This window comes from Sylvia atricapilla, chromosome 24 (genome assembly GCF_009819655.1).
Source record: "Sylvia atricapilla isolate bSylAtr1 chromosome 24, bSylAtr1.pri, whole genome shotgun sequence".
Classification (NCBI taxonomy): Eukaryota; Metazoa; Chordata; class Aves; order Passeriformes; family Sylviidae; genus Sylvia; species Sylvia atricapilla.
In genome coordinates, this window is record NC_089163.1 from 2,297,813 (window position 1) to 2,317,445 (window position 19,633).

The 19,633-nt window shown below is 52.5% G+C and overlaps 1 protein-coding gene across 1 annotated transcript in view; it reads right to left on the reverse strand.

Annotated features, from left to right (window-relative positions):
- LOC136371392 (CUB and sushi domain-containing protein 2-like) overlaps positions 1-18,614 on the reverse strand; it is a 45,646-nt gene extending 27,032 nt beyond the window's left edge. The window contains exons 1-13 of the mRNA XM_066335484.1: positions 18,602-18,614; positions 18,151-18,339; positions 15,194-15,371; positions 14,457-14,602; positions 12,682-12,762; positions 11,785-11,898; positions 11,122-11,310; positions 10,275-10,421; positions 9,456-9,644; positions 6,439-6,624; positions 4,402-4,596; positions 1,919-2,092; positions 501-674 (exon numbers count right to left, since the gene is read on the reverse strand). Coding sequence (XP_066191581.1) covers positions 501-674; positions 1,919-2,092; positions 4,402-4,596; positions 6,439-6,624; positions 9,456-9,644; positions 10,275-10,421; positions 11,122-11,310; positions 11,785-11,898; positions 12,682-12,762; positions 14,457-14,602; positions 15,194-15,371; positions 18,151-18,339; positions 18,602-18,614 — 1,975 coding nt within the window. The remainder of the gene's footprint in view (positions 1-500; positions 675-1,918; positions 2,093-4,401; positions 4,597-6,438; positions 6,625-9,455; positions 9,645-10,274; positions 10,422-11,121; positions 11,311-11,784; positions 11,899-12,681; positions 12,763-14,456; positions 14,603-15,193; positions 15,372-18,150; positions 18,340-18,601) is intronic.
- Between the last annotated feature and the right edge of the window lie 1,019 nt (positions 18,615-19,633).

The following is a 19,633-nucleotide window of genomic DNA, read 5'->3' on the forward strand; positions in this document are numbered from 1 at the left end:
CAGTCACTTCCAAAGGCCACCATCTCCTTGGTGGTCCACAGTCACCAAAGCCACCATCTCCTTGGTGATCAGTCACCAAAGCCACCATCTCCTTGGTGATCCAGCCACCCAAAGGCCACCACCTCCTTGGTGGTCCACAATCACCCAAAGGCCACCATCTCCTTGGTGATCAGTCACCAAAGCCACCATCTCCTTGGTGGTCCACAGTCACCCAAAGGCCACCACCTCACTGCTTCTTCACAGCCACCCAAAGGCCACCATCTCCTTGGTGATCCAGCCACCCAAAGGCCACCATCTCCTTGGTTATTCTCAGTCACCCACCAGCACCACCAGGTGCAGCCTGACCACGACAACCACGCCAGACGCCCAAAGGCCAACCTGAACAAACAGGCCGGCAGGGACGAGACCTGCAGAAACAGCTGCAGCCCTTCCCACGAGCCCTCCCAGGCCCTCCCGGCCGGCGTTCCCCGGGCAGGGCTGAAGGAATGACAAGTACTTACGCACACAGACAGGCGTTTTCCCGGACCAGCGGTGGTCCTGCTGGCAGATGCGCACGGACATGCCGATCAGGCGGAAGCCGGGCTGGCACTGGTACACCACGCTGCCACGGTAGTTGTAGTTCTCCCCGTTGATCTGCCCGTTCACAATGGGGCTGGGAACGCCGCAGTGCCCGGCTGGACAAGGGAGAACGGCAGGAATCACCTGGAGATCCCGTTAAAGGGGACCCCAAAATGTATCACCCGAACCATGGACTCTGAGGGGTCAGGGTGGGGAGAAGACCAGACTGGGCTGGGTTGGAAAGGGACACAAGGATTGTCCTAAGGGACACTTTCCAAGCCCTGTCCAACCTCTCCATGGACACTTCCAAGGATATGGCCACAGCTTCTCTGGGTATGGATGGGGTTTGGAAACTCCCAGATTGGGTTGGGTTGGAAAGGGACACAAGGATGGTCCAAAGAGACACGTTCCAAGCCCTGTCCAACCTCTCCATGGACACTTCCAAGGATATGGCCACAGCTTCTCTGGATATGGATGGGGTTTGGAGACTTCCAGACTGGGTTGGAAAGGGACACAAGGATTGTCCACAGGGACACCTTCCACCATCCCAGGTCACTCCAAGCCCTGTCCAACCTCTCCTTGGCTGAAAGACTTCCAGGGTTGGGGCAGCCACAGCTTCTCTGGGCATGGATGGGGTTCAGAGACACCCATTCTGGGTTGGGTTGGAAAGGGACACAAGGATTGTCCGCAGGGACACCTTCTAAGCCCTGTCCAACCTCTCCTTGGCTGAAGGTTGGAGGACTTCCAGGGATTGGGCAGCCACAGCTTCTCTGGGCATGGATGGGGTTCAGAGATGTCCATTCTGGGTTGGGTTGGAAAGGGACACAAGGATTGTCCGCAGGGACACCTTCTAAGCCCTGTCCAACCTCTCCTTGGCTGAAGGTTGGAGGACTTCCAGGGATGGGGCACCACAGCTTCTCTGGGCATGGGTGGGGTTCAGAGACACCCATTCTGGGTTGGGTTGGAAGGGAACATAAGGATTGTCCACAGGGACACCTTCCACCATCCCAGGTCACTCCAAGCCCTGTCCAACCTCCCCATGGACACTTCCAAGGATGGGGTACACAGCTCCCCTGGGCAATCCATGCCCGTTGTTTGTGGGGAAGAACCCCACCCCACATCCAACCCAAACCTGTCCCCTTCCAGCTCCACGCCATCAACTCCAGACTCTGCTGCCATAAACCAACACCTCACGCCTATTGAGGAGGCAGGAATCAAACTCTGCTTCCCTTTTTACACCCACTGAACACCCCACAGCACGGACTCCCCCTCTGATCAGCCCCAAAAACCCCCGAGGTGCCTCCAGAAGCCTTCCCCACGTCCCCTGGGTGCCAGCAGGAGATTCCCAAGGGATACCTACCCAGACAGCGGACCTCAGCCCCGCTCCAGAGCCCGTTGGCCATGCACTCCCTCACCCGGGAGCCCACCAGGGTGTAGCCAGTGTTGCAGGAGAAGATGGCAGTGGCCCCATAACTGGTGAGGGTCCCGATCTTGTTCCCGTTGGGAGGGGTGGGCAGCTCCCCGCAGGAGATAACTAGGACAGATCCCAAAGGGCAGTGAGAAGACAGGCTGGGAGGGGATGGATCCAGGCACAGCACCAGGAGTTATTGCTGGAGCGGGGAAGTCCATTAAATAATTCCAGGAATTGTAATAATTCCAGAGCCGTGTTAGACGAGGTGACAAAAATAAGAGCTGTTAATATTTATGCTTCAGGACACGGGGGAGGCACTAAAGACAGCCTGGGAAGGAACCAAAGGAGCTTTTCACACCACAGCTTCCTCACAGGAATATTTTTCTGTCATTAACCCACTGCTGGATGCAGCAGGGAGCCTGATTCCCAGAAAACCCACAGAATCATGGAACGGGGTAGGTTGGAAGGCACCTTAAAGGCCATGAGCGGGGCCATTCCCACTAGACCACGCTCCTCCAAGCCCTGTCCAACCTCACCTTGGAGCTGCACAAAGTTTCCAATTAAAAGTGACACCCAGCTTTCCCCCACAAGCTGAAATTCCGAGATCTGCAGATCCCAGCTGGGTTTGTGGGATGCAGGAGCCCCTGCAAACCCAACTCCCCCCTCTCAGAACTCCAGCTCTCGATTTTATCTTCATTTTCTCTGCCTTCAAGCTCTGCCAACCCTCCGGAGCTCCCGCCGGGTGCTCCTGACCTCGGGGCACTGCCAAGATCCTGTCACTTGGATTTAGGTGGCAATAAGGCTGAGGGAACAAAAGGAGGTCAGGCTCTTGCTCCCAGATCCAGAGGAAGAGCTGGCAGGGGGAAAAGTACATCTGTCACCCACGCCGGCAGTCACAGCTCCACAAACAAAGACAGGCAGCAGGGAGGGAGAGGTTTTGCTGTCTCTGTCTGCACTCGGAGACAAAAACCCTCCACCTCTGACAAAAGGAGAGATCCAAAGCACAGCGGTGGTGTCAGAACGACTGAGAGCTGCTGCTGTGCCCCGCTGGGTTTGATTTGCAGGTGACACTGTTACCCTTGTAAACCTGGCGTTGGTGTGAGAGATGAGGCTTGGCAGCAGAACTCTTTATTTTTCCTCCTTAAAAGCCACGACTTCAGAGCGGCTTTGACAGCTGGGACCCCACAGCAACAGCTGAGCTGAAGGGCTGGAGATCCCAGGGAGGCGCTGGGATGAAACCAGGAATCGGATCCAGACATCTCCCTGCATCCCAGCTCTCCTCCAGCAGCTCTGCTGTCTCCACCTCAGCTGCTGCCAGGAGTCATCAGGTCCCACCCCACAGCAGGGACACATTTCACTGTCCCAGGTTGTCCCAACAAGGTCTGGGACACTTCCAGGGATGGAGCAGCTGCAGTTTCTCTGGGAAATACATCCTACACACTCCCTGCCCTCCCAGGGATGGATTTCTCCCCAAAAAATCTGCACCAAACCATCCCAGTCTGCACCCAAACCTGGGGGTTGGAACAGAGAGTCAAATGGAACTGATAAAGGAGCCTGTAGCTCAGCCCTGATGGAGCAGAAACCACGGGACAGACACAGATAAAGGGTCCCTGGGGCAGCAGTGACCAAGAAACGTGCTGTGGAACTTTGTAATGATTACCCATTAACTGATGTCATGAGGAGCGTGTAACCAATGAGAAACTGTCACCAGAAATAGAATGTTATAGAAGTGCCAGACAAGAAAAACTCAATATAAACCTACATAAACCTATATAAACCTATATAAATGCCTTGTGTGCTCAATAAATGGCTTCTGACCAGAACCTGGAATGTCCCCACTCTCAATCTCTGCCACCCAAAGGCCACCATCTCCTTGGTGATCCAGTCACTTCCAAAGCCACCATCTCCTTGGTGACCCAGTCACCCACCAACAGGATTGACCAACAGAGGCCCCAGAAACTTGCATTCCTTTGGTTCACCTTATATTCCTTTTCCCCTTTTTTTTCCCCTCCCAAATAAGGAATTCACACACACGTCACTGCTTCTCCATTATTTTTTTTCCAAATTTTACATGCTCACTTGCTTCTTTCAGCCTTAATCTGCAACACCACCGAAACTGCCTGTAAATCAGTCCCCTTTTCCATTCTCTTTCGGCATTCTTCACCCATTTTTCCCTTTCTTTTAGTGCATTTCACCTTCTATTTAAGGCCAACGCCCTCATTCGTGTTTACCCCCTTGTTGGCTTCAGATACTGACCAACTCCTCCCTGCACCCCACGAGTGATGCCCAGCAGTTTTCTCCTTGCCAGTTTAACACCAGGAACTCACTGAAACCACACCAGGAAACATCAGAAACCCCCTCGGGGCTGGGATTTACTGACCCCAAACACAAAACCAGCCCATGGCACCACCCCGGGGCGTCCCTGCTCTTACTTTTACAGGTGGGCACGGGCTCCCCGATGCTCCAGGTGCCGTTGGCCTGGCAGCTGATGACCCTCTGGCCCGTGTAATAGTAGCCAGGGTCGCAGATGAGCATCAGCTGGGCGTTGTAGTGGTACTGCACCTCGTAGGTGAGGCGCCAGCGGCCGTGCTCCACCGCGATGCTGCTCACGTCAGGGCAGGTCACAGCTGGGAGAGAGGGGCAAAAATGGCACAGAGAGTTGGTTAATTGAGGGTTTAATCACGTCCCAAAAATCCAGTGTGGTGGGTTTTTAATGAGGAGAATATCCCCCCCAAAGTGGGGCTGTTGTTGAGGTGCCAGCGGCCGTGCTCCACCGCAATGCTGCTCACGTCAGGGCAGGTCACGGCTGGGAGAGAGGGGCAAAAATGGCACAGAGAGTTGGTTAATTGAGGGTTTAATCACCCCCCAAAAATCCAGATGTGGTTTTTAATGGGGGGAATATCCCCTCCCAAAGTGGGGTTTGTTGAGGCACCAGCGGCCGTGCTCCACCGCGATGCTGCTCACGTCAGGGCAGGTCACGGCTGGGAGAGAGGGGCAAAAATGGCACAGAGAGTTGGTTAACTGAGGTTAATTGAGGGTTTAACTCCCCCTAAAAAAATTCAGTGTGGTGGGTTTTTAATGAGGGGAATATCCCCCCCAAAGTGGGGTTGTTGAGGTGCCAGCGGCCGTGCTCCACCGCGATGCTGCTCACATCAGGGCACGTCATGGCCAAGAGAGGGGCAGAAATGGCACAGAGAGTTGGTTAATTGAGAGTAATTTGGGTTAATTGAGGGTTTAACCTCTCCCCAAATAATCCCGTGTGGTGGGTTTTAAGGAGGGGAATATCCCCCCCAAAGTGGGGCTGTTGTTGAGGTGCCAGTGGCCGTGCTCCACCGCGATGATGCTCACATCAGGGCAGGTCAGAGCAGGGAGAGGGGCAAAAATGGCACAGAGAGTTGGTTAATTGAGGGTTTAATCACCCCCCAAAAATCCAGATGTGGTTTTTAATGGGGGGAATATCCCCCCCAAAGTGGGGCTGTTGTTGAGGCACCAGCGGCCGTGCTCCACCGCGATGCTGCTCACATCAGGGCAGGTCACAGCTGGGAGAGAGGGGCAAAAATGGCACAGAGAGTTGGTTAATTGAGGTTAATTGAGGGTTTAACTCCCCCATAAAAAAATCCAGGTGTGGTGGTTTTAAATTAGGTGAATATCCCCCCCAAAAGTGGGGTTGTTGAGGCACCAGTGGCCGTGCTCCACTGCGATGCTCCTCATGTTGGGGCACATCACGGCTGGGAGAGGGGCAAAAATGGCACAGAGAGTTGGTTAATTGAGGTTAATTGAGTGTTTAACCCCTCCCCAAATAATCCAGTGTGGTGGGCTTTTAATGGGGGGAATATCCCCCCCAAAGTGGGGCTGCTGTCGAGGGTTGAAAGGAAAACTTTCCCAGACAATCTAACCTGGGAGCTGTGGTCAATTTTTGGGTGTAACACCTCGGGGTGGGGCTTTGTCTGCATGAAATGCACCTGAAGGCCCTTCAGTAAACAGAACTGCTTTTTATTCCCTTAATAAATTACGATTATGGATTAATTATGATCTGGGATGGCTCAATTAATGATATGTAGAACTCCAGTTCTTCAGAGGGTTTATAGCCAGGATTTATTTGAAGACAGACTCTTTTATATGGTATTTTAATAGCGTGAATATGATTGCTCATTTACAGCAACACTTCTCAACTGCTTCTTACAAGCAAACAATTTAGAAAAACATCAGCTGCTAAAAGTTTTCTACCCTAAACATTTTCTACCTTAACAGTTTTTCACCTTCCAAGGACTGTTTTGGAAATACAATTTTCCAGGCGAGAGTGGCAGTGTTATGTACTTGTCTCTCCCATAGGCTTCAAGCCACTGCCTGGAGCCTAAAAAAAATCCCTCTTTTCTGACCACTGTCAGTTCCCACACCTGAATTTTTGTTTTTTTTAGGAAGCCCCCAAAGGCATCAGAGCTGTCTGGACACCCCAAATCCCCACTCACCCACGCACAGAGGGGGCTGGTTCCCGTTGCTCCAGACTCCCTCCTGCAGGCATTCTGTGCTGGGCTGGGCACCTGGCTGCAGCTGGAAGCCCTGGTTGCACTGGTACACGGCCTTGGTGCCCACTGTGTACTCCTTCCCAAAGACCACCCCGTTCCTCGGGGCTCTGGGAACTCCACAGGACAGAGCTGGGAAGGAAAAAGCACCAAAAAAAAAAAAAAAAAACCCCAAAAAAGAAAAAAAAAAAAAAAAAAAAAGTAATCGAGGAGCTGCTGGTTTTTATCCCAAACTGAAATCCCGGATCCTGAGGTTTCCTACTGACAAATCCCACACGCTGTGAGGAATGCCCACCCTTCATAAAGCACCAGGTTTTGCAACAGAAAAGCCAATCCTGAATCCCAGTTTCATAGAATCACAGAATCACTCACAATCACAATGTGGAGGTTGGAAGAGAAACCCAGGATCATCGAGTCCAACCCAAGCCCCAACACCTCAGCTAACCCCTGGCCCCAGTGCCACATCCAGTCTGCTTCAAACACCCCCAGGGATGGGGACTCCACCTCCTCCCCGGGCAGACCATTCCAGCCCTTTATCACCCTTTCTGTAAAATCCTTTTCCCTGATACCCAACCTGTATTTCCCTTGGCCCTGAGGCTGTGTCCTCTCGTTGTGTCAGTGCTGCTGGAGAAAGAGCCCAGCCCCAGCTGAGCACAGCCACCTTTCAGGGGATTGTGGAGAGTGAGTTTCTCCTGGAAAAGGCTGTGGCTCAGAATTCCCATAATATCTGTGTATCAGCAGAACATTCCCCAGTTTCCAAGTGGAGATAAAGGATCCAATAGCAGGAATGATTTGTGTTTACACCCCACAGCAGCACTGACCCCAAACCCCTCTCCAGCACCACAAAAGGCAGCAAATTGTGTGAGGGGGGAATTCAGAGGGAAGATGGAAAAGCAGAGAGCTCCGGAGGGGAGGCTCTGCCCCATTCCTGCTGGAATCCTCGGCTCTGGGGCAGGGCAGGGAGGCGACAGGCAGGTGACAGCCAAAAACACACAAAGGACCACGGTCATTTCTGCTGTTGCCCTTTTTCCCAACCCTGGGAATGGCAGCGCTGGGAAAAGTCCCCAAATCTGCTTCTCCCGCAGCATGGGGAGGAGGAGGGAGAGTAAATCATGATCTGACTCCAAACCCACCCTGTGGTCCCATCCCTCTCCAAGCCTGAGGAAGATCCACATCTCTCCTGTCTGGACAGGGAGATGCCAAAGGAAGAGCAGCCAGGACCTGGGAAGCCCCATGGGAAGTTCCTGAAGGCTCTGTGGGGTTGGGAGAGGGGCAGAACCTGCCAGGAGACACAGCCCTGACCCCTGATCCCAATCTGTGCTTCCAGACAAACCCGTTCCCTCCTGTGACAGCCCCAACTCCCAACATATTCACCTTCCTGCTGCTCCCTGTGCACAAAAACAGGGCTGGAAAAGGAGAAAAAGTCCCTTTTGGGTGACAGGGAGCCCAAATTTTATGTGTGCAGCAGCAGCAGCACAACCCTGGGCCTGTCTCTGTGAAGTCCCAGCTTTTATCCCTCTCCTGCCCCAGCAGATCCCAGAGCAGGTGCTGGAATTCTGATGGGTGTGAGCAATTCCAGAGGCGGGAGCAGGGCTGGTGACAGCAGTGTCACTGCAGCCAGCTCAGGGCTGGCCAATCCCTCTCCAAGGCCTGCTGTCTAGACAGGCTGCCAGCCTGAATACCAATGGCCCTCCCAGGGAAAAGAGGGCACCTGGAAATTCCAGCCTTTCCCCTGTACCTCTGCTATTCCTTTTTCCTGGAGAGTTGGGGGGAAGCTGAGCCCTTCCCATCCCCACTGAGCCCTGCTCCTTTCTGCTTTTCATTCCCTTCAATGATTCCCTAAAAACTGGCCTTTTTATTTATCCCCAGGAAACTGAGGCACAGGGAGGGACAGGAGCTCCAAGGCAGTGGGGCTGAGCTGCCTCTTGCCTTCATTCCATGTGGGGACAGGAAAATGTTGGATTTGATGTGGCTGGAGGGAGCAGGAGAGGAGCCAGCCCAGGCCTGGGGGTGGAGCTGCTCTGCCAGGAATTATCCTGCTGAAAATCCCCAATCCTGCATCCAGCCCAAGGCACCGGAGAGCCACAGGCCAGTGTTAGGATTCCTGATAGGAATATGAGGAAACTGAGAGAAAAGTGACTCCTTCCACCTCAGCATGTGATGTGAGCAGTGAATTCTCCCAGCTGTGGGAGTCAGGCTGCTCCAGAGGGACATCCAGCAGCAAGATCCTGACCTTTATTTCCCAGATCCCACATCCTTCCCTCTTTTCCCTCTCCCAGTCATTCCCTTCCCTCTTTGCCAATTATTTCTAACACGTTGGTGATGAGGATCACCCCTCGGTGCTCCCAGCCTGTTCTCAAGATGGAATTAGCAGAATTCCAATAGAAATGTCTTCACAGGGATGCTTCACATCACAGGGATGCATCACAGGGATGCTCTATTTCCTCCCATCCCATCCAGTTCCCAGTCATTCCCTTCCCTCTTTGCCGTCTATTCCCAAAGCCTCAGAGACAAGGATCACCCCTCGGTGCTCCCAGCCTGCTCTCAACATGGAATTAGCAGAATTCCAGTAGAAATGTCTTCACAGGGATGCTTTATTTCCTCCCATTTCAAGTCCTCCCCTCTTCTCCCCATCCCAGTTACTCCTTTCCCTCTTTGCCATCTATTCCCAAAGCCTCAGAGACGAGGATCACCCCTCGGTGCTCCCAGCCTGTTCTCAACATGGAACTACCAGAATTCCAATAGAAATGTCTTCACAGGGATGCTTTATTTCCTCCCATTTCAAGTCCTTCCCTCTTTTCCCTCTCCCAGCCATTCCCTTCCCTCTTTGCCATCTATTCCCAAACCCTTGGAGACGAGGATCACCCCTCGGTGCTCTCAACACCGAACCATTCCAATATTGTTTTTTCCCTGCTTTTCCAGGGGCCTCCTGGAAGCGGCTCTCAGCCCTTCCCTGTGCTCACCTTGGCACAGGGGGATGGCCTCCCTCCAGTGGAAGTGTCCCTGGGGGTGCTGGCTGCAGGTGCTGGTGCTGTGTCCCACCAGGCGGTATCCGGCGTCGCAGCCGAAGCGCACGGAGCTGCCGGGGCGCAGCCCGGAGTGGCTCAGGATCATCCCGTGGGATGGCGGCTGTGGCAGGCTGCAGTAAGGGGCTGCCAAGGAGGGGAAAACAGTCACAAGGTCAGCAGAGTCGGGGTGGTTCCCTTCCTGCCCTCGGGAGTTACACTGAGCTTCCCTAAAAACGGGGAATTGCAGGGGGATAAACACGGAGTCGAAGCCGGGAAGGAGCGCGGGGCTCAGCCTCACCCAGCTCCAGGAATAAGGAGTTGTTGCTGATAATTAAATATTCCTTAATTCGTTCACAGGCTTTTCCAGTGCCTGACCATCCCCTGAGGGGATGAAACCCCAAAGATTTCTGGTTTCATCCAGAAACCCTTCCCAATATCCAATCCCTGGCGTCAATGACTCTCCACACCAGGCCGCCGATTCGGAAGAGTGGTTGGGAAATGACCCGAAGCTCCAAGGTTTCTCCCTGGAGGAATTTCTCCTGATTGTGATCCCACAATCCTGGCCCTGACTGTTACTCAGTGGTTGAGACACGAGCCAAAGCTCCAAGGTTTCTCCTGGACAGACCCTGCCTTTCCCGGCCTCCCCAGCACCTGCCCTTGTGCCTCCCCTGCCTTGGCAGCTCCTGCCCTCCCAGCTGGATCTCTGCAGGAATTCCATGGATTCTCCAGGCTCTGGAGCTGCTCCTGCTCCTGGCAGAGGCAGCTGGGACTTACCCCAGTAGCGGATTTTGAAGCCTTTCCTGTTGTAGGCATGGTCGGAGGACCAGCGCAGGAAGACGCTGTTCCCACTGCTGGTGACGGTCAGGGGGGAAGAGTAATTCCCACTGAGGGACAGCAGCAGGGGGCTCTGCCCAGAGGGGCCTGGAAAGACAGGGGACAGGGAAAAGCCACTGTTGGTTTTCCTTTCCTTTCCTTTCCTTTCCTTTCCTTTCCTTTCCTTTCCTTTCCTTTCCTTTCCTTTCCTTTCCTTTCCTTTCCTTTCCTTTCCTTTCCTTTCCTTTCCTTTCCTTTCCTTTCCTTTCCTTTCCTTTCCTTTCCTTTCCTTTCCTTTCCTTTCCTTTCCTTTCCTTTCCTTTCCTTTCCCTTCCCTTTCCTTTCCCTTCCTTCCCTTCCCTTCCCTTCCCTTCCCTTCCCTTCCCTTCCCTTCCCTTCCCTTCCCTTCCCTTCCCTTCCCTTCCCTTCCCTTCCCTTCCCTTCCCTTCCCTTCCCTTCCCTTCCCTTCCCTTCCCTTCCTCATTCCCAAAAACTTCTGGGCTTGGGGAATCTGCTCCCTGTGGCCTTCAGGGATGAGAATTCCCACTTTCCCAACTGATTCCCAGCAGCCAACTCTGCTGCCATCCCTCTCCCAGGAGTTTCCCAACTCCTGCCCCTTGGAAAAATCCTTCAGATCCATCCAAAAAACCCCAAACCGCAGCGATTTCCTCATGCAAGGAATCAGTGAGGAGCCTTCTGGGAGGCAGGAGGTTCCAGGTGGGAAACTGGCCCTGGAACGCTCCTTCCTCCCGGATTTCCATGGGATTCCGGGATGCCAGGAATGGTTTGGGACGGGAAATCTTCTCACCATCGAAGATCTCGAACTCGTCAAACTGCTTCTCGCTGAGGAAGTACTCGATGGTGAGGGAGATGTTGTAGCCTGGCTCCACCTTCACCACCCAGGAGCAGGTCTGGAAGTGTGGGTAACTGCCCAGGAAACTCTGGCTCAGGATCACCCCGCTGGAATCCGTCATCAGCTGGTTCATGGGGCAGTGCACTGCCAATGCAAATGGACATTCCTGGGTTTTTTTTTCAGAGGAATTATGGAAGCACAAGGTTTTCCTGCACTCATTTTGATCCCTGGGGCTCAGAGAATCCCCAAATCCCACAAATCCCAGCACTTGTTCACAATTAAAAAAGGAGCAAAAAGCAGCAAAGCCAAGGAATCATTCCCACTGCCTCGTTCCCACCTCTCCTAAAACAAGCAGCGCCACAACCTGAGGCACAAAAACCAGCAATCCCTGGAAATTTTGTTAGAACGAAGGCTGGAATTACAACCCACCCCATGGAATTGTCACCTGGGGACATGAGAACTCCCAATCCCTGCTCAGGAGGAGTCTCACTCCCTCCTCCCCAAAATCCTGCGCTCCTTCAGATGGGAAAATTAACCCCAAGGATGGGAAAACGAGCTGGAAAACCTCCTCCAGCTCCTCCCCCGAGCAGGGAAATGTGGGATTTCGGGAAGTTTCACCTTCACAGGTGGGTGGGGGCCCCTCGAACTGCAGGTGGGTGCCCAGTTTGCAGGTGAGGATCTCGTTCCCGATCAGGGTGAAGCCGGGGAGGCAGCGGTACCTGACAATGTCACCTGGGGAGGGATGGAAACCACAAAACACGGGGAAATCAGCGGGGAAAAGGGGGAATTGAGGGGTAATAAGGGGGAAATTGAGGGATAAAAGTGGGAATTGAGGGATAAAAGGGGAAATTATGGGACAAAAGGGGGAATTGAGGGGTAAAAGGGGGAAATTCAGGGATAAAAAGGGAAAATGGAGGATTAAAAGTGGGAAATTCAGGAATAAAAGGGGAAAATATGGGATAAAAGGGGGAATAAAGGAGTAAAAGGGGAAATAAAGGAGTAAAAAAGGGAATTGAGAGATAAAAGGGGGAATAGAGGAATAAAAGGGGAAATTATGGGATAAAAGTGGGAATTGAGGGATAAAAGGGGGGAATTGAGAGATAAAAGGCGGAATAGAGGGATAAAAGAGGAAAATGGAGGGTTAAAAGCGGGAAATCGAGAAATAGAAGGGGAAATTATGGGATAAAAGGGGGAACAGAGGAATGAAAGGGGAAATTATGGGATAAAAGGCAGGATAGAGGAATAAAAGGGGAAATTGCAGAGATAAAAGGGGGAATAGAGGGATAAAAGGGGGAAATTCACAGATGAAAAGGGAGAAATGCAGACTAAAGGGGTAAACATGGGAATAAAAGAGGCAAATGCAGAAACACAGGCTGGGAACACCCAGATACTGGACTTGATGTCAAGCTCCCATGGAAAACCCTCCTGAAAGTCTGGATTTTTGGAGGCAACAGCATTCCCAGGACCTGGAGAGGGGAGGATGAGGAGGGTGAGGAGGATGAGGAGGGGTTTTACCGATGTTGAACTCCTCGTTCTCCGTGATGATCTCGGCGTTGGGAACGATGGTGGGAGGCTGGCAGCGGAAAAGCTGGAAAGCTGGGGAGCAAGGGAAAGGCAGCACGTGCTGAGGGAAATCAGGGAAATTCCTCCCTCTCCATAAGGGAAAATTCCTCCCCTTCCACAAGGAAAAATTCCTCCCTCTCCCTAAGGGAAATTCCTCCCTCTCCATAAGAGAAAATTCCTCCCCTTCCACAAGGGAAAATTCCTCCCTCTCCATAAGAGAAAATTCCTCCCTCTCCACAAGGGAAAATTCCTCCCCTTCCACAAGGAAATTCCTCCCTCTCCAGAAGGAAATTCTTCCCTCTCCACAAGGGAAAATTCCTCACCTTCCACATGGAAATTCCTCCCTCTCCCTAAGGGAAAATTCCTCCCCTTCCACATGGAAATTCTTCCCTCTCCATAAGGGAAAAATCCTCCCCTTCCACATGGAAATTCTTCCCTCTCCATAAGGGAAAATTCCTCCCCTTCCACATGGAAATTCTTCCCTCTCCATAAGGGAAAAATCCTCCCTCTCTATAAAGAAAATCCTCTCCCTTCACAAGGAAATTCCTCCCCTTCCACAAGGAAATGGAATTGGCAAAGTCCAGCCAGGCCTTTCCTTTCCCCTCACAAATTTACAGAGATGAATTTGCAGGAATTCTCATCCTGATGTTGCTTCCACCCCGACAGGAAGAATTTTGGGAATTCCCGGAGAGTGTTTTTCCTTTGGGAATGTCAGCAGCACTTTTTGGGATGCTGAGAAAGGATTTTGGTGCCCTGAGTGGAATTTAGTCACTCACTAATTTCAGGCTGCTCCAGCACCTCATTAATGAAAATAATTATCCAGGGAATTCCATCCTGAAAACTCACTGATTTTTTTTTTTTTTTTTTTTTTTTTTTTTTTTTTTTTTTTAGATTTGGAATTAGTGATTTCCTCCACAAAGAATTCCAGGAGTGAGAATGTTTCCAGCTGTAAATCCTTGGAGTTCTCAGAGTTACCTGAGTAAGCACCAAGTCAGTGCTCAAGGAAGGTGAAAAAAGGGCAAAATGTGCAAAAAAACTTAGTGGAAAACTTTGTGGGAAAAAGCTGGGCTGGAAAACTTCCTGCAAAAAATTGGACTGAAAAAAATAAACTAGTTTGAAAAATTTTGTGGCAAAAACTGGGCTGAAAAACTTCCTGGAAAAAAAACAAAAAACAAAAAACTGGTTTGAAAAACTTTGTGGGGGAAAAAAGAAACCTGAAAAGCTTCCTGGAAGAAACTGGGCTGAAAATCCTCCTGGAAAAAAAAACTGGTTGGAAAAACTTTGTAGGGAAAAAAACCAACCAACCAAACAAAACTGGGCTGGAAAACTTCCTGGAAAAAAACCTGAAAAACTCTGGGAAAAAAACCAAAAACAACAAAAAAAAAACCAAAAAAAAAAAAAAAAAAAAAAAACAAAAAAAAAAAAAAACCAAAAAACCTGGCCTGAAAAATTTCATTGAAAAACCAGGGCTGAAAATTTGGGGTAAAAGTTTTTTCGTGTGTTTTTGGGGTTTTTTTGGGGGTTTTTTTGGTTTGGGTTTTTTTTTTTTTTTGGTGGGGGGGGGTTGGGTTTTTTGAGGGGTTTTGTTTTTTGGGTTTTTTGGGGGTTGGTTTTTTTTTGGTGGATTTGTTTGTTTGTTTGGGGGGATTTTTTTTTTTTTTTGCATTTCCCCAGCACTCTTCCCCATTATTCCCAGCATTTCCCCTCTCCCAGGAACGGCAGCAGACCGTAGAAGTAAATGGCGAAGATTCCCCCGTTGGCGCCGTCGCTGTGGAATTTCAGCAGCACCTGGTTGGAGGAGCTCTGGGCAGATTTCTTGGCTGAGTTGCCCGTGAACACCCCCAGCTGAGGGGCTGTTTGCTGGGGCCCATCCCTGAGGGCAGGAACACAAGGAAAAATCATTTTCCCAAGGATTTTTCCAAGGATTTCGACCTCCCCCTGCCCTGCATCCCTTCCTCATCCTCCCTTCCTCATCCTCACATTTCAGATCCTCTGCTCCACTTTAACCCCTGCAACCTCTGCTGCCTCCCACCGCTCACCCAGCTGACAATCAGAAACACAAATTCCACTTTTAACCCCAGGAACTGAGGGATTAGGAGCTGTTTCCCAAAGGGATTTCCCTCCCTGTTCGCCCAGCAGACACGGGCAGATCCTGAAGGTCAGACATTCAGTGCTCCAAGCTCAAAATCTGGTCACCAGCTCTTGAATCAGAGCTCCCCTGGCTGCCTGAAGCTGATAGTCTCCATTATTACGCACAAATAACGCTTTTATTGATTCACATTAAAAGAAAGCACCAAAAAAATTAAAAAAAAAAAAAAAAAATTGTAATTTCTCTTTTATTCTCCGAAACACCAGGAAGCTCCCCGCCTGCCAAGGGGATCCCAGGGGTCCCATTCCCGGTTTCAAAGGCAGGAGTACTTCCCAAAAGGAGTCCTTGGAGAGATTCCTGACCCTGTGTACCCACCAGACGGTGATGAAGTCGTTGTAGGGCTCTGTCTGCAGCAGGGTGAAGTTCAGGTGGATCCCGTATCCCACGGGCACCGTCAGCAGCCAGGTGCAATCCTGGGAATTGGGGTACTGGTTGGGGAAGCCAGGAGAGTAAACTGTCCCATTCTGGGCAGTGACATTGCCCCCACACGGCACTGCAGGGGGAGCAGAGAGAAACACAAACCCCGTGAGGAAATGCCCCTTCAACGTCCTGAAATCGCGTTTTTATTCGTTTTCATTCCTGATACGAAGGTAACAATCCTGGATACAGGAAGATTCCAGATCTTGGCCTGACTTCCTCTCTGCCACAAGCACATCCCACATTTCCAGCTTGGTTCCCTGACAATAAAATCATGGAGCTCTTCAGGGGACTGCCTGTTCTGTCCAGATGTGGACTGCATCCAGCTGTGCACAGAAACTCCTCTCTCACTCCCACCGAGAGTCCCTGAGCTCCTCCAGCTCATGGAAAACAGCTTGGGATGGGATCTCTCTGGGGGAAAGGAGGGCTGGTGTGGAAATGAGGATTGGTGTGGAAATGAGGGTCGGTGTGGAAATGAGGAGTCTTGTGGCAGGGAAATGAGGACTGGTGGCAGGGAAATGAGGATTTGTGGCAGGAAAATAAGGATTTGTGGCAGGAAAATGAGGGTTGGTGACAGGGAAATGAACATTCTTGTGGCAGGGAAATGAGGATCAGTGGCAGGGAAATGAGGATCAGTGGCAGGGAAATGAGAATTGGTGTGGCAGAGAAATGAAGATTGGTGGCAGGGAAATAAGGATTTGTGGCAGGGAAATGAGGATTTGTGGCAGGGAAATTAGGGTTGGTGTGGCAGGGAAATGGTCTCCCCCTCATTAACTCAGGTTTAAACCCAACCCCATCCTTCCTGAGCAGGAGCAGCTCCATAAATCCCTCCCTGCTGGAGCCCAGCTCCAGCTCTCCCCACCTTGGCTCTGCCTCCCAGTGTGTTCAAACGACCCCAAATCCCAAAAATCCTGAGGAGCCAAGCCCTTCCCTGCCCTGCCCTGCAGCAGCCAGGCTGCTGGAAAAATTATCACCCCTGGGAAAACTCCCTGGGAAGCAGGAAAAGCTGAGCCCCTGTGCCTTGCCTGCAGAATTACAGCTCCTCTCTTAATTCCAGGAGCTCCCAGCCCTGACCTGTGAGGGCTCAGCACGTCCTCCCTGCCTGCTGCCAGGCAAAATAGATAAATATTTTGGGGTAAAAAAAAGCAGGAAAAGGCAAGTCCTAAACTCCTTCAGCAGCAGGAAGAGCCCAGATGTGCTCAGGGGCCAAAAACCTTCCCAACACTCAGCCCTCTGCTATTTGCAGAGCCAGAAAGCCTCTTAAAAACACAAAATAGGGTAAAATGGTTGTTTGCAGCTGGCAGAGCTGGTGCCTGAGGGAGGGGAGGGTTTAATCCTGCTCCCAGTATCCCCCAGTATCCCCCAGTATCCCCAGCATCCAGCTGGGCACAGGACAGGCTCCCCTGAGCCAGCACTGAAAGAGCAGCTGAGGATTCAGCTCTTTTTGTGTTTTCTGGGGTTCAAGGACTTAAAGGAGGGCAAATATCACCTCTCTCCTTCCTCCCACAGCTCCTGCAGAGCCAGGGATTGGATAAAAGGTCAGTGCTCCTGGGAAACGGGCCGGGAAATCTTCAATAAGCAGGTCTGAACTTCTGAAAGGTTCACCTGGAACCCTTCTGGAAGCAAATCCCACAGAATTTCAGCCTCTAGCCCAAGGGGTGAAAGGCTGGAACAGCCACCAGGTGGTTGGAAAAGAGAATTTGGATGAGTTGGGATGCCTGGGATGTAAATTTTCAGCCTGCAGCAGAACTTTCAGGAAAAAAAAAAATACAAAACCACCTTGGAGGATTCCTGAGGATCTCCCACCTGGATCATTTTGGGGATGGCCACGAAGGAGACAGGAACAGGGACACACTGAGAGCCCTGAGAGCTACAAGGATCTGTTTTATTTATCAGAGCTGAAGCAGTGGGAGCTGGATGTCGTTGAGGGAATAAAGCAGGAAGGAATTATCACCCCGAGGACTGTGCCACACAGAAATAACAGCTCCAGCGGGGAGGTGAGAGACAGAGATCCTCCCGAGACTCAAACCCCGCTCAGAAACTGCCCTTGGGTTCTGAAACACCCCAAAAATTGACCAAAACACCTCATGGAGGTGAAACACCCCACGGAGATCCCGTTCCAGCTGAGGCTTCACCCCAAGGGAACAACTCTGGGTACAGCAAGATCCAGATCTTGGCCTAACCTGCCTCAAGGAGTTCCCCTCTGCCCCAGCACATCCCACGTTTTCAGCTTCATTCCAGGACAATCCAGCCAACGCAGAACCATCACAGCAGCCCAAGGCAAGGAGCTGGAATGCTGTGCCCAGGAGAGCCCAGGTGAGCCCAGGCCATACCCAGTGAGCCCAGGTGAGTCTGGGCCATGCCCAGGTGAGTCTAGGCTGTGCCCAGGTGAGCTCAGGCTATGCCCAGGTGAGCTCAGGTGAGCCCAGGCCGTGGCCAGGTGAGCTCAGGCCGTGCTCAGGTGAGCTCAGGCCATGCCCAGGCCATACCCAGGTGAGCCCAGGCCGTGGCCAGGTGAGCTCAGGCCGTGCTCAGGCTGTGCCCAGGCCGTGCCCAGGTGAGCCCGGGCTGTGCCCAGGTCAGCCCAGGTGAGCTCAGGTGAGCTCAGGCTGTGCCCAGGTGAGCTCAGGCCGTGCCCAGGCTGTGCCCAGGTGAGCCCAGGCCATACCCAGTGAGCCCAGGTGAGCCCGGGCTGTGCCCAGGTCAGCCCAGGTGAGCTCAGGCTGTGCCCAGGTGAGCTCAGACCGTGCTCAGGCCGTGCCCAGGTGAGCCTGGGCTGTGCCCAGGTCAGCCCAGGGGAGCTCAGGCTGTGGCCAGGCTGTGGCCAGGTGAGCCCAGGTGAGCCCAGGCCGTACCTTCACACCTGGGCAGGGGGTGGTCCCAGTTCCTGTTGGTGCCGTGCTGGCAGGTGAGCACGGGGTGGCCGATGAGGCGGTAGCCGGGCAGGCACTCGAAGGAGATGGACTGGCCCACGTTGTAGCCAGCCCCTCGGACCACCCCGTTGGCAAAGGGCTCCGGGTCGGGGCACTCCTGCAGCTCGTAGGCTGGGGAAACACAAGGAGGAAGGGTCTGTGTGTCACTCCCCAGGGAAAAAGGGACAGGAGAAGGGGGAAAGGCACTGAGCAGTGCCAGGGGAGGGGTGGGCTGGACATCGGGAGGAATTTCTCCATGGAAAGGGTTGGAAAGGGCTGCCCAGGGAGGATTGGAGTGCCCATTCCTGGAGGTGTCCGAGGAAGGGCTGGGTGTGGCACTCAAGTGAGGTGGGGATTGGACACAGGCTGGGATTCTGTTCACCCACACGTTCACCTCCGTGCCCCATCACCCCCAAAAATGAGGATTAAAACTTCATTTTAACAACTGCTTCCTCTCCTTTCACCCCAGCTCTCCAAGCCAGCCCTGTCCTGTTATTTGGCTGCTCCATTATTTACCCAACCCTGCACCAGGCTGAGCTCAGGACATGCCTGGACTTCAGCTGAGAGGGAAAAGCAGCTAAAACATTCCAAAAGCAAACCTGGAGCGCTCTTCTCCTTGCCCACAAGCCAAGTGAACCTGCCTGGAACCAATTCCAGGGCATTTCACTGTCACAGGGCACTCAGGGGACATTTGTTCTTTGCCTTTGAGGGGAACAGATCCCAGTTATTCGGATTTCCTGTAACACCTTCCCACTCATTTGGATTAAACCCTCACGGAATTAACTCGACAGCCATGGCTCTCCCTCTCACCACCCTGGAGGGCAGGATTGTCCCTCCTCACCAAGACAGGATTGTCCCTCACCAGGGCAGGACTGCCCCTCCTCATCTTGATGTCCCCAGGGCAGGATTGTCCCTGCTCACCAGGACAGGATTGTCCCTCACCAGGACAGGATTGTCCCTCCTCACCTTGGTGTCCCCAGGACAGGATTGTCCCTCACCAGGACAGGATTGTCCCTCCTCACCTTAGAATCCCCAAGGACAGGATTGTCCCTCCTCAGCAGGACAGGACTGTCCCTCCTCACCTTGATGTCTCCAGGACAGGATTGTCCCTCCTCACCTTGGTGCCCTCAGGGCAGGATTGTCCCTCCTCAGCAGGACAGGACTGCCCCTCCTCACCTTGATGTCCCCAGGGCAGGATTGTCCCTCACCATGACAGGATTGTCCCTCCTCAGTAGGATAGGACTGTCCCTCCTCATCTTGGTGCCCTCAGGACAGGATTGTCCCCCCTCACCTTAGAATCCCCCAGAGCAGGACTGTCCCTCCTCACCAGGACAGAATTGTTCCCCCTCACCTTGGTGTCCCCAGGACAGGATTGTCCCTCACCAGGGCAGGATTGTCTCTCCTCACCAGGACAGAATTGTTCCCC